Here is a 13,656-nt window from a genome sequence, read left to right on the forward strand (position 1 = left end):
GCATCAGGAAAAATTGTAAAAACTTGAAGGATTTTGGCCCAGGAGGTCCAGAGTTGGTAATCCTTGTCCTAGAGTCTTCAGTTAGGTATCAGGCAAAATCTAAGATGATTGGCTGTATTTTGAAATAGCCATAACATGAACATTTGCATAGAAATGTAACTTAAAAGAATATGTGAACAATAAAGCCGGGTAATTGGAAATGATGCGATAGCAATCTGTGGTAATATACTGGAAGTGTTTTTCTTTTTTTTTTTTTTTCTGAAATCATCAGAATGTTTGTCAATAAGAAATGTTTTAAATGGAAATATCAGCCAATGAATTTCCATAAGAATCTTAGCTGTCCAATAGTATGTTAATAGTATGTTAAACGTGCACCCTTTAAAACACAGCACTTGTGTGCACACTATAAATTATGTGAAAAAAAATTTAAAAAGCTGACAGTTCACTGGTGAGTTGTAATTAAGGAAATGACTTTGCAAGCTTCAGTGTATGTCTTTATCAGCAGAGGTGTGTGGTCACTGAGCTCTGCAACATCGATTCATTTTATGCTCATTTACCTCACATTTTGTTTCTTGAAATGTTAGTAAAAAAATCAGCAACAAATGTGACTCGGGTGAAAAAGGTACATCTAAAACTTTGTATGAAGTTCAGGTTCTGAAAGTGTTTGTGATTTTTCAGAAACATCCATAGACCTACTGATGGTCACTAAGGTGACCATGTGACATATGTGTTTATTTGCATATATAGCAGTGAAACAAGATCAGATCAGAAACAGTTGCTCAGTGATGTCGGATCACCCAACATGGATGTTTGAACCAGGTCTCACCTGCCTCTCAGTCGCCCAAATTCAAGTTTTTTTCTTTTTTTCTTTTTTTGTCTTTGGTGAGAGTGAATGATGAAATGTGTTTCTGTGCAGTAATGCACTGAAACACTACCAATACCACCCACATTTATGTAGTTATGTACATTACAAAAATGTGAAGGACAAACACTTTCATAGATGTAACATGCACACTTGGAGTTAAAATGCCTCTGGTAACTGAGAGACTTTCAGTATCGATTCTTTAATCATGCTTGCACAATGTATATGTCAATAGCCATTTTATATTTAAACTTTACCTAGTTAATGTATACTTGACTGTAAACACTTAACAACAGACATTAGAACAAATCAATGCCCATGAACCAGGACGTCAAACTGCTTCTTGTGATTTTATGTGCTTGGTTGCAGTACTAATACAATCTAACTGAGCATCACTATTTTTGTTGCCTTTTCACTGTTTTTCATTTAAAAGTACCTGAGCACCTGTTAAGAAAAAAAACACAGTCCCATTATTTAAAAAAAAAAAAAAAAATGCAGCCATCTCAAAGATGAAGGATGATATGGTTGAAGGTGAAGAAAAGTGTCAAAACAGTTGGTCAGTCATGCAACAGCAAGTGTGCACAGAACTGGTTAATCTGTCTGGAAATCTGTCGTGCAACATAAAACAAAGAGTGTCATGCATTTTTAAAAAATGAACAATCAATAATCATTTCTTATTTTTTCCCCTGACAGAGCAGCAACACAGCCAATCAAAACATGACAAGGGTGACTTCCAGGAAAAAAAGCAAGTGATTCTTTATCTTTGTCAGAAGTGCAGAGGGAGAGTTGAGTAAAGAAACTGCACCTCTTACTAAATGCTTCTAAAAAATCAGCTGCAAACTCCTGATATGTCAGCTCCAACAGTAGCAGCCTCTTTCACTATCCATCATGCATCAGGGGTATGCAAATACAGAAAAAAACTAAACAAAAAACAACACAAATAGCAGCAGAATATGAATAAATAAATAAATAAATAAATAAGTATATCACAGAACACATTCATCTGTGGATTTGTTCCACATGGCACGGAGCACAACAGCAAAATATAAAAACACTTTTAGAAAATAGAAGAACAGTAGAAGTGGATTTCCAGAAATAGCTTCAGTGTTTTTGGAGCTAAACTACTCTAAACACTGCAGATCACAGCGTAAGTCCTAAACGACTCATTTTAGATTCAACAAGAGCTTCTTGGTGACATCTTCATGCTGCACGCGACACGCTGAACCTACGGTTTGCTACTTAGCACAGAGCTTTTAAAAAGACACCAAAGATCCCGCTCGATGACGGGCCGAGTCATGACCAACTTATTACCCCTGCCTGGGCAGACGATTGAGACGACCGGAAGTTCTTGAACTTCGATGGTTCAGTCTTTGCTCTCTGTGCGAGTTCGTCTGATGACTGAAGAGAAGAAACTCCGGCCTTGAGGTGGTCCCATCAGCATGGGAGCCTGGTTCTTGTGGACGATCTCAATCTAGTATAAAAAAAATAAATAAAAATAATTAAATTTTATGTCTGGCTTCCATATATAGTTTATGCACTTCAGTAAAAAAAAAAAAAAAAAAGCTTCCTGTCATATTTTCCCACTCTGCCATGCCTCCTCTGCACTCACATGCAATGAAAACAAAGCAACACAAGCAGGAACATGCAGATGTTGTGCTGATCTGCTGAAGTGGTTCTAAAACTATTCTTTCTGGAAAGTGAGAATATTGAGGGATCTTTACAATCATTGTGTTTAAAACTGCTGTTAATTGTGAAATCAATTAATCATGAAGTCTTTGCTGTGCCAGTTTAAAGGGTTGCAACAAGTTCTTTAATCGTGTTTAGTATTTGTTTAAATTAACAACATTCATCCCAATAATATAGTGATGTTTCTAGCTATCGTTCATTACTCAGAGCTGTCTACCAACAAAATCAACTCAGTAATGCATCAAAAGACATTTGAGTCATAAGTCCATATGGGTTCTTGTCAAATGAAGTCTGTTAGCTTATAAATGTATATGAAAGTCTTTAATATAACAAAGTGTGAGAATCCCTGGGGTTCACGAGTGTGATAAATGGAAACATTATGGGGGATTACAGAAAAGTTTGTGTTTTATAATCTAACTATACAGTTTACCAGAAATGAAGCCATTTCATTTGGGAGTTGAAATTGAAGAGCAAATATAAGATATCAGCCATTGAAAGCCAGATTAAGCACATCATTAAACTGTCACACTAAGAGTCCCAAAACAGTAATGAGGAGAGGAAATGTTACCATCTGCATTCAAAGGCCCGTGTTGTCTTCAAAGTAAAGCTGCCATTTATTGTCGCTGCACTTTGACTCCGTGGCAATTACCAGCTTTTGTGGGCTTTCTGCCATCATTAAACAAGAGTCAACTTAATGTTTCTGATGTACCTTACAACACAAGATAACCTTTCAGGGCAAGACAATGGTCGCTAAAGGGAGATGAGATTCAAAGGAATACCTGAAATAAATTTGGAAGATAACCAAGCTCTGTTAATAAGATGCAGCATTAAAAAAATTATTCACGTCAAGAGACCTGTTTAAAGGGATCTTAGACTTAAAACAATTAGATGCAATGAATTATGCATGTTACGTACTCATGCCAAAACTAAGTGATAATTATATTTAAACCAAATTAAAGTATAATTTTACCAGAACAACATCTGAAAAATATGCAAAAGTTTGCCGTAACTTGCCTTGCAAACGTTTACAGCACTAATGTGTATCGTCAGACTATCTTGGTTCTGTGAAGTTGGACAAGGAGACACAAGAGCACTTGCAGCCTACTTGTTTGGTCGTGGACTTTTTTTTTGGATTTGCCAAAGCGTTTCATATGTAAATATCTCACACACTTAATCTTCATTGCTGTTCTAATTAAAACTTTACAAAGCATTATCAACACAAAACACAAGCTTCATTTGAAGAAATTAACAAGTTTTATAGAGAACAAAAGAGAGTTTGAGATAGATGGTAATCGACTTAGATAAAATATGGCCCACCTCATCAAGGATAAAATAAATGCTCTATATAAATAAGTAAGTCTTTCTTACAATCATGCAGACCAGTTGACCTAATAGACATTTTTCAGTATGTGTTTAAATGAATTTAGTGAATTTTTAGTGTTCTATGTTTTAAATTGAAACATCCCTAAAAAAAAAAAAAAAACAGTTGTTCGAAGGCAAATAAATAAATAAAAAGCCAAATATTGCAACAACATTTAGAACAAAATGCACCATTTACGTTATCGTGAGATTTGATGATTATACACACATAGATTTAATATAGACACAAATTCACATACAACTTGCAAATATCCCAAAAGACAAGTTCTCCCGGATTCTAATTATGATAATTTAGTACCACTATAAAATCTGTTTAATACAAAGTTTAGTTCCTGGATGGGAGGGTCTGTTTTATCAATGGGCAGTCCTTGCCCACTGGGGCCCACCCATATTATTGGGTTTGAACACATGCTTTTTTTCAGAAAAAAAAAGAAAAACATAATTTATGCCTGAAAGAGAAGCCCAGCCTTACTTTTAGAACCTTGACTGAACCAGACTGTCAGATATTTAATAGTAGAGGCAATCTCAATTTTAACTCCCCGAGTTGTACAAACAGGGAACAATAAGGTTTTTCTTTTGATTTACTGAAAACTATCATTTTTGTTTTCTCTGCATTAAGCACAAGCCTCAAATGCAGGAGCTGGGCTTTAATTTCCTGAAAAGCAATTTGCAAACATCCCATTGCCTTCAACAAAGTATCCTCATAGCAATAAATGACGGTGTCATCTGCATAAAAATGAAAATTTGCGTTTTGGCCCATACATCTGGTGGTCCTTTGACCAACTGAAAGATCTGGGCCATCTGGCACTTTTCATAATTGCCAGCATATAAGTCAGAGCCTGGTACCCAGAATAACGTAAACTTCCCGTATACTGTATGACATTGCTATCATCTGGCTATCATCATTTGGCTTACTGACTCCAGTGTATCTGAACCACCTGTGGATAGATGGTGAAAACACATGATGACTTACAGTGCAGGGAGTCTGCATCCAAGGCTCACCATCAATCTGCATTGGAAGGGATTTACTGGTTCTGCATGTGGTAAACAAGAGAGCATGTTGAAGTTAAACTTCCTTAAAAAACAAAAAAAAAAAAAACTACGACCCCCAAGATGACATACGTTGGTGTTCGTGCCACCACCCCAATAACTAAGTAGTTAATTGTGTTATTTATCAAATGGGCAATCCTCTAAATGTAAAGCTTAAAAACTTCAGAATCTTCATGATTAGGGAGGATAAAATGGTTTTTCATGGATTACATTACAGGCTGTGAAAAAGCACCCACATGCCCAAAAATCAGCATCTCTTGTTGAGATAATGCTAAATTCTGATTTTTAAAATAGCACCAGTATAAATTTTGTTTCTGCATACCTGATGATAAAAAATTTCAAAATTTCGAATAGCTTTTTGACCTTTTCATAAATTTAGAAAACTTGATAAATATGGAGGATTGGGGCTGCTGTGGTTTTGGTTCACTGCTGTAACAAAGCACCTACATGCCAAAAAATTTCTCGGTAAGATAACGCTGAATTCGGATTTTTAATATGGCATGAGTAATAAATTAGTTCTTTATAAATCAATGCATTAAAAATTGACATGTTCATTTCACAGATTAACCTCTTTGTATTAACGCATTAATTTTGACAGCCCTAATAAAAATCCCTAAATTTTTGGATAAATGTTAGTTATATTAGTTTTTAACAATACCCCCTGAATTTATCTTGGGACGCCCACTTTGGGAAAGGCTGACTTACACCACACCTCATGCATGCTCATTAACTGACATGATAAATGTAAAATAAAGAGATGTACTTGGCACTTGTGTGACAGGATGTGTGGGACACTCTGACCTGATGGTCACTGAGGAGCACTGTGCTAGGCGACGTCCAGCACTCTTCAGTCCGGTGTAGATCTGCCCCATCTCCATGGCTCCTTCAAGTCCCACAACCTCCAGGAGGTGGTCAGACAGATCTAAGATGAAAACAAATTAGAAAATAGAAATAAAACACCACTTTAACTATAAAGAGATCAGTCAAGCAAACATGCTTTTGTAACAACAAAAAATATCACAAGGTCCGATATGAAAATGTGCAATTCTTCTCGAGGCATCAGCACGTATGTAAAGTTCATTACTTTGGCATGATCCAGTTTTAACATGTTTGCTTAGGTAAATATCCTAAACCAGTGCAACAGATGACTGAATATTAACATAACACACTCTCTATGTCTGTATTAATGCCATTAAATGACAATGAAAGCAGATGAGGGGTGTGAAGAAAAATAAGGCTTGAAATAAGTGTAAGTGAGGAAGGAAAGAGGAATGTGATAAGCAGGTGAGGATGAATAATAGACATGACGTGATGTTTCTCACTTAAGACTTCTGCTTCTGAAGCATTTAATATTCACAGTTCAGAAAAAAAGGAAAGGAGGCAACAAACTACAAACAAAACAGCAATTAATTAGATTGCACCGGCAATGCAAAGCAATCTTGTGATAATATAATTATTAATTTCTCTTCTGTTTTTCAGTTATGAGCATTGATTTTGCCACTGCTGGAAGCCCAGAGTCATGCAGGGCCCATCTGTTTCAGGGGCCCGCTCTGCCTCCGACTCTCCATCGACTCGTCCTTCCACAAATTAAGAAGCTGCTGCCTCGCTGCTGGGAGTAGTCAGACACTAATTGAAACTAAGACCCATTTTTAGGCCCTTGGTGCGTGTGAGCGTGTTAGCTCGCTGTCACCGATGCTGCCTCATGGCTGTCATGTTTGTGCGAGTCGTGTTGGTTTCCTGAAGGAGTGTCGTAGGTGTTGTCGCTGTTGTGCTGAGATGTTGTTGTCACTGCCGAGCTACAGTGCCCAGCTGTCACCATGGTGATGGACATGCGTCTGACCCTATCTAAGCGCGGGATCATGAGTGAAGAGCTTTCCAGGGTCAGAGTGGAGGAGTGTAAGTACACAAAGTCCAAAGCAGGTTGACCTCCTGACACTGGGCTTTAAAGCCGAATACTCCCATTGTGACTTCTCACGTTGGTGCAAACAGCTCACACACTCTCATGCTTGATGTGTATGATGGACAGCATCGCCATGTCGATGGGGATTCCTTGTTGCCCTGGGCTACAAAGTGTACCCTAGAGTGGTTACTATGGGAAAGAACATAGTGGCTCTGAGTCTGTTGCAATATTACACGGTCAGGAAGCCGAAGCAACCAGCAAAACATATGTTTGCCTGTTTTATGTGTAACTTTTAGATAACCTAGGGGGGTTATTATTAATTAATATTATTTCACATTTAGATTACTTTTTATTATTTTCAAATCAGTGATATTTTCTCCACTGTATTACATTAGGGGAAAAAAAAATATTGTATTGTGAGGTCCTTAAAAAATATCATGACACCATTCATGCACGCAAATGCACTTGTATGCTATAACATCCACCCAAGCCAAACTCCCAGCTTCCTTTGCTCTCTCTTCAGTCCCATAAATTTAAACTTTGCAAGTGTCACTTATTAGATGAAAAATTTAGTATATTTTACTTTCATGGATCTGTACAAATGAGAGATTTTGACCCATCATTAACTCTAAACACAGTAATTAACGATTAACACTGTGCAAAAACCAAACAACTTATCCGTCGACAGCTGCTTTCAGTTTCTATTTTAAAAAAGCATGCTGTCTCATGAAATTACTTCTCATATCAGATTCAAATTTCCTGAAACAACACAAAGTGCACACAGCTAAATATAGAAAAAACCATCTTGTTTATTTTTCAGAGATAAACTGGGATAAAAACGGCCACCTAACTGTTTATGCAAGAAATTATCACAAAATAAGCTGCCTGTGGCCAAATATGAACTGAGTTGCCCCTTACCTAACCTATAATCAACATTATGTGGCTCTTTCTGGTGATGCAATCCTTATTTCTCTATGAAAACACAGGCACAGAAGGTGGCGAACAGAATGAGTGAGACCAACATATGAATGAACTTTCATACAGGACGGAAAAGCAGCACTGTGGCTTTAATCTCAGCCATGTCTTCTGGTCAGAGTGTCTGATTAGAAACGGCGTCCTTGTCACTGTCAAACTACTGTCTGTGGAGGCCGGTGGCTGCAGAGACACATGTGGAACGACGGGCTGAGAGCAGAGGGGTAAAGACAGACAGCAGAGCGGAGTAGGACCAGCAGCCGATCAGCTGAAAGTAAAACTAAAGAGGAGTGGCGGGAGGAGGAGAAGGGAGGGTGAGTGGAGGCCGATCCGCCAACAAAAGCTTTGTGGGGCTTGTCATGGGGGATCAGTCCTTGGCATCAACCCCTCCACCCACACATGAGCCCCCCCACTCCCTCCCGCCCTTGCAAAAACCTCAGTCCTATTCTAAATAATTCACTCTGCAGCCATTCTCTTCCACCTGAGGGGCTTGTCTCCTGGCGTCACCAGCGGGACGATTTAACAGCTCCCGAAAGGTCACAGTTTTCTTTTTTTTTCTATCCCCCAGCCTCCCACCAGTCAGAAATCCTCACAGATGCAACCACACACACATTAAAAAAAAAATAATCACTGTGAGCGGTTTGATCCGTGCGCAGTGCTCGGCAGTGCCCCCGTGGGCTAAAGCATTCCTGTGTTTACCTATAAATATGCCGTTCTCTTGATCTGACAAGTTAGACCGCTCTCCTTGAGGGCACCTTCTACAAGGGCATCCATCCTCACATATATAGCACAAGTGGACACCCAACACACACGGACAGGGACACAAATAGGTCCTGTGGCGTACAAATACACACTCCCCACTCTCACTAAGAGCCTTCCCAGGTTCTGGCTGTGTCCTCTATTTATTTATTTATTTTTTTTTAACTTCAAACACCAAAATGATTGATTTTTATTCAGGGATTAATGGAGTATCTATTGTTACAAGGTTGGGCTTCGAATTGATCAAATTTTATTCCCTGGTAGTCACCTCTGTGCCACGTTGCACCTTCATCTGACAGCCACATCATCACATTAGAGAAATTATAAGCATCCCAACATGTAACAGCTTTTGTAATGTGAATGTTTGTGGTTTAATTTGGCTTGATTATTTTAAGCTTGAGGTGCGTTTCCTCTTTGTTCTACTTTCTCACTGTCCTCACCATGATTTACTGAATCAGAACTAAAAAGAAAAAGAGAAGAAGAAATGAATAAAGCTTCAGAGGCAGCTTCACAGAGATCTGTTTCTCTACTAGTCATGTTCTGACCAGTGAAGTCTCATAAGGGATTGCTGACAGCCATGTCTGGAGATACTCACTGACTCGTCATGTTTGAAGCCAGACACTGATTGGAACATCCACTTCATCCTCGTGTACAAACACTCCAACTCACCAGGAAACCCACATAACATACTGCACATCACCTAAACAGGCTGCAGTTTGACATGATAGGAATACAGTAAAAGTACAAAAAATGGATAAACAAGTTATACTTGTCCTAGAATAAAAGTCTAAAACAGACTTGTTTAACTTGGGGAATTGAAGTATCTAAAACAGTCTAGAAAATATAGGGATCCATAAAAGAAATGTGATGAATCCCTCAGTTGATCTCCAATCATGATCACATTAACATTGCAATACTAATATACCTGCCAACTCAGGCCCATCCCTACAGTACTGTCAGCAGTCTCTGTCTATTTCACCTTAAAGGTGCTGCTTGTAAAAAAAAAAAAAAGTCAATGACAGAAAAATGTTTCTATCTTCTCCCTTTACTAAAACGACTGTTATGTTTTCATTGTCTTATAAGCCATATGTATCTACTTGCCGTGGGTCTGCGTACTGCTATATTTGTGGCACCATTTTTAATACGGTGTCTCTGAATGGACAAGAAACTGTGTGTGAAGAGAGAACCCTCTGAGCTGTTAAACTGCAGTACCAGCTTTGTTTAATAGGAGCTATAGCACTGTTTGGGATACGTAACACCTTAAAAGGCACATAGACAAAGATAATACACACATACACAACTATGAAGCAGTTACTTGAAATACAGTCATTAGCGGTGTGCAATGCTGTATGTTTTGGTATCGATCCGATACCAAGTAAATAAAGGGCTAGTATCAGTGATACCAATACTGATACTTTTTAATAGGGCTGTCAAAATTTACACAATAATACAGAGATTAATCTGTCGATTTTATGCATTCATTTCTTAATGCATGAACAACAAAATTATTACTCAAACCATAAAAATCCGAATTTGGCATTATATCTGCGAGAGATGCTAATTCTGAGCATGTAGTTCATGGGCATCCGTTTTATCTCAAACCTTTGAACAGCCACAAATACTTTTAGAACATGCAGATTCCAGTTAAAAGCAAACAAACAAAAGAAAATCAAGTATATATTTATAATTTTAGCTTTTGGGTTTCTCATATTTTTTGCATAAACGTCTAAAGAGATTAAAGAAGATGAAAATTAAACATTCAAAATAAACAATATCTGTAACATTGTTTAACTAAATAGACTAATCTAATTCGTCATATTCCACACAAAAGCCGTAGTTGCTCATAAAAGATTAAATTTGCCTGCAATAACTTAAATTCCAAATCTGCATTGTGTCCATTTCCTCAGTTTCCAGAATAAATTTTACTGGAAGTCAATTTAACATAGCTGAAGGTATAGCTGAGTTTGTAAAGGGCATGTGCAACAAGACAGTACAGTACTGGAATAACTTGTTTCTGGAAGTAGAACTTATTGACTTCTTTCCAACTATCTTTTCCAAATGTCGTTACTGAACTTGGAAAGAAAGCTTTTCAGTATGCTATCCCCTCTGCTTGGAATAAACTGAATATTACCTGCATTTTAAGGAACCGTCCTCATTAATTTAATTCAAACAAGCTTTAAATATTGGAAGTGGATAAGTCGGGTTTTAACTGCTGGATGGATGGAGATTATGTTGATGATTTCTACATACTGAATTTTTTTCTAAAGTTTTGGGACAAATTAACCTAATTTATTTGTCAGCGTTTATTTCATAGGATTTTGTATTCCACCGTCAAACAGACCAAACATTGCTGTTCTTACAGCTGCACAGCCAACATGACTAGAAAAAAGCATCTGAAAGCATAACATCCAACTTCACATAAACTTTTTTTTTAAACCCTGATTAACTTTGTACTGCTAATGCTTGCTTTTCTTTTAAAGTGTTAATGCAAGACCTTACAAACAGCCGAGCATTTTCACACTGGTGTACTAGAATTTTTAATAAAAATTAAATTGTTCCTGATATTTGATGGATTTTTATCCCTTTTTCCTATATCAAGTCCTTCAAGTGGTTTGGGCTTTTGTACTGTGTACTATAGAGCAGCTGACTCATTCTGTTGGTCCATTCATTTATTCCTCTTGATGGGCTTCATTTTGACGTAAATGGATTCAGGGGAATGCCCAACACCCCACTCAGTCCGCTCCTATTAACTGAGCCTGTCCACTGGCGCCTACACAGACCATTAATACCCAGGTGACAGTTCCACACAGTGACAAGATTGTACCTCTTCTTAGAAAACAAAACCTGCTGGCTGTGATTCACCTTGTCATTAGTGAAATATTAATGTGCTATGGAAAAGTTTGGCCAGAAGTTAAGTCTTTGATCTATCCAATTGGAGCAAGGACACAGTCTGACTATGTTTGATGTGGGCTTTCTGGAAAAGAGACTTCTACACTGTCAAATCCATTTAACTAACAGTGTAATTGTGCACCAACCATCCATTCAGTGTGCAGGGTTTTAAAAATGCTGCAGATGACTCACCACTTATGTCACCATACGTTTACAGCTCGGATACCTGTTCAGAGTATTTGTGTTTAACAGCCTAAGTCATAACATTTTTCTCTCATTTCTGATGAAATATACATCTACAGGTTATTCTTAACACTAGTGGAAGCTGAAGCTGCACAGACTCAGAGATCATATTTTTCCAAAATTGCTCATAATGTAGCCAAAGAGGATATGCATTTTCATAAATCTCCTCGGTTAAATGTGCAGACAACCTAAAGTAAGAATCCGAAAGTGGGCTGTGGATGAGGGAGGACGTGAATACTGGCCCAAGGGTATGAGGCAGGCAGGTGAGGAAAGACTCTTTACCTTTGTTCTAAATGAACAGAAATAACAACCAGAAACTCAGGAAACTAAAAACCACAGCGTACAGATAAAAACTTTAGCCTCTCAGACATTAAGGGGTCACAACATAAAACAGGAAACGAGCAATGGAAAAAGAAAAAGACATATGTATAATATATATATAATACTAATATATAATATAATAATATAATAATATGTATATCTATCTATCTATCTATCTATCTATCTATCTATCTATCTATATACAAATATATATATATATATATATATATATATATATATATATATATATATATATCAGTACTAGAGACTATACTTATGTGGCTGACTGGCCAATCGGTCGACATTACAATCCCTGCCGTCCACACGAAGACTGACCAAAAAACAGAATATGTTTACACTTTTTTCTTATTACATCATATTTCAGATTTTAGTTAATGTGCATGTCTGCAGAAAATCCAGATTTATACCAGCAGCTTTTAACAAACAAATGCATTAGTTGTGGTGTGAAGGCTACCTTGAACTGCAAACATGAGTTCTTTTGGGTCGACTACTGGTGTCCTTTTGTCTTGGCTTTTTCTTCCTCCCTTACGGTGACCTCTCCTCTTCTTGCTCTCACCCCAAAGGTTTGAGCCACCATGCATGCTGGGAATGTTGAGAATAGCAATACCTTCCAAGGAGATGCTGCTGAGGTCCAGAGTAACACCATCACACTTTTAGAGAGAAGAGAGAAACAGAAAATAGAAGCTTAGATATCTCACTGTAATTGCTAGTGAACTTTTTTTTCAGGGGGTTTAAGTTGATTTACTGTAGATGGGAGAGGTTTGCTTTTCTGGGTCCTTTAGCTTGTTTGTCAAAAAACATCTGATTCTGAAAACATAGAGATCCTGACAAAACCCTCAGTGGAACCCAGTGAATATTAGAGGATCTATACTTACATGATGCATTAGATTTTAACAGTTTAAGCAGAGTTGAGCCCTTTAGCTCTTTATCATGGTCCCCGGTAAACTATTAAACTATTAAATATTTCTCCAAAAGAGTAATTTTATTAAACTCTAAATCTGTGTTTTTGTACATACTCCCCAGTACGTAGTTACTTGCAGAGTGCTAATTGATGAAGACTTCAACACTGTGTGGATAGCTCTGTGAAGGTGGAAGATGAATTACATAGACACCAGCTTCATTATCACTCAATATTACACACAGCAGGGTCACATAAGGCTAATTACCTGAGTGTTCAACTGAGGATCTATGAAAGGCGGGTGGGGAGTTGCAAAGAAGGTCTTCACACATCAACACATTGTCTGAATCTGCAACTAACTTAAATGTGTGCTATTTGTGGGACAGAAGATGACCAGTTTCACAGTCATTCTCACACTGGTGCAGCTATAATATTCCTAATAGTTGCAGAGAATCAATGACTGCTTCACTAAAGAGTTCATGTAAGGATGAAGTACAAAAGCAGTTTCTTTCAAGATGCTTTCCTTTGCTTTTATGCCTTTTGTTGTACAGCTCTCCACAAACAGAAGGGTTTGATTTACCTCAACCTCCAGAAAGTCGTGGAGCTTCTTACAAGTGGCCGAAAAAGTCTCCGAAGTGCCGAACTCAAAGTACCACAGCTTATTCTTTGTTCTGG

At 37.7% G+C, this 13,656-nt stretch overlaps 1 protein-coding gene across 1 annotated transcript in view; it reads right to left on the minus strand.

The window, feature by feature from the left end:
• Positions 1-781: 781 nt before the first annotated feature.
• The window catches only part of dgkb (diacylglycerol kinase, beta), a 77,051-nt gene continuing 64,176 nt past the window's right edge, over positions 782-13,656 (minus strand). Inside the window, exons 20-24 of the mRNA XM_041988637.1 lie at positions 13,562-13,652; positions 12,538-12,733; positions 5,780-5,900; positions 4,902-4,962; positions 782-2,333 (exon numbers count right to left, since the gene is read on the minus strand). Coding sequence (XP_041844571.1) covers positions 2,226-2,333; positions 4,902-4,962; positions 5,780-5,900; positions 12,538-12,733; positions 13,562-13,652 — 577 coding nt within the window. The 3' untranslated portion in view covers positions 782-2,225. The remainder of the gene's footprint in view (positions 2,334-4,901; positions 4,963-5,779; positions 5,901-12,537; positions 12,734-13,561; positions 13,653-13,656) is intronic.

This window comes from Melanotaenia boesemani, chromosome 6 (genome assembly GCF_017639745.1).
Source record: "Melanotaenia boesemani isolate fMelBoe1 chromosome 6, fMelBoe1.pri, whole genome shotgun sequence".
Classification (NCBI taxonomy): domain Eukaryota; kingdom Metazoa; phylum Chordata; class Actinopteri; order Atheriniformes; family Melanotaeniidae; genus Melanotaenia; species Melanotaenia boesemani.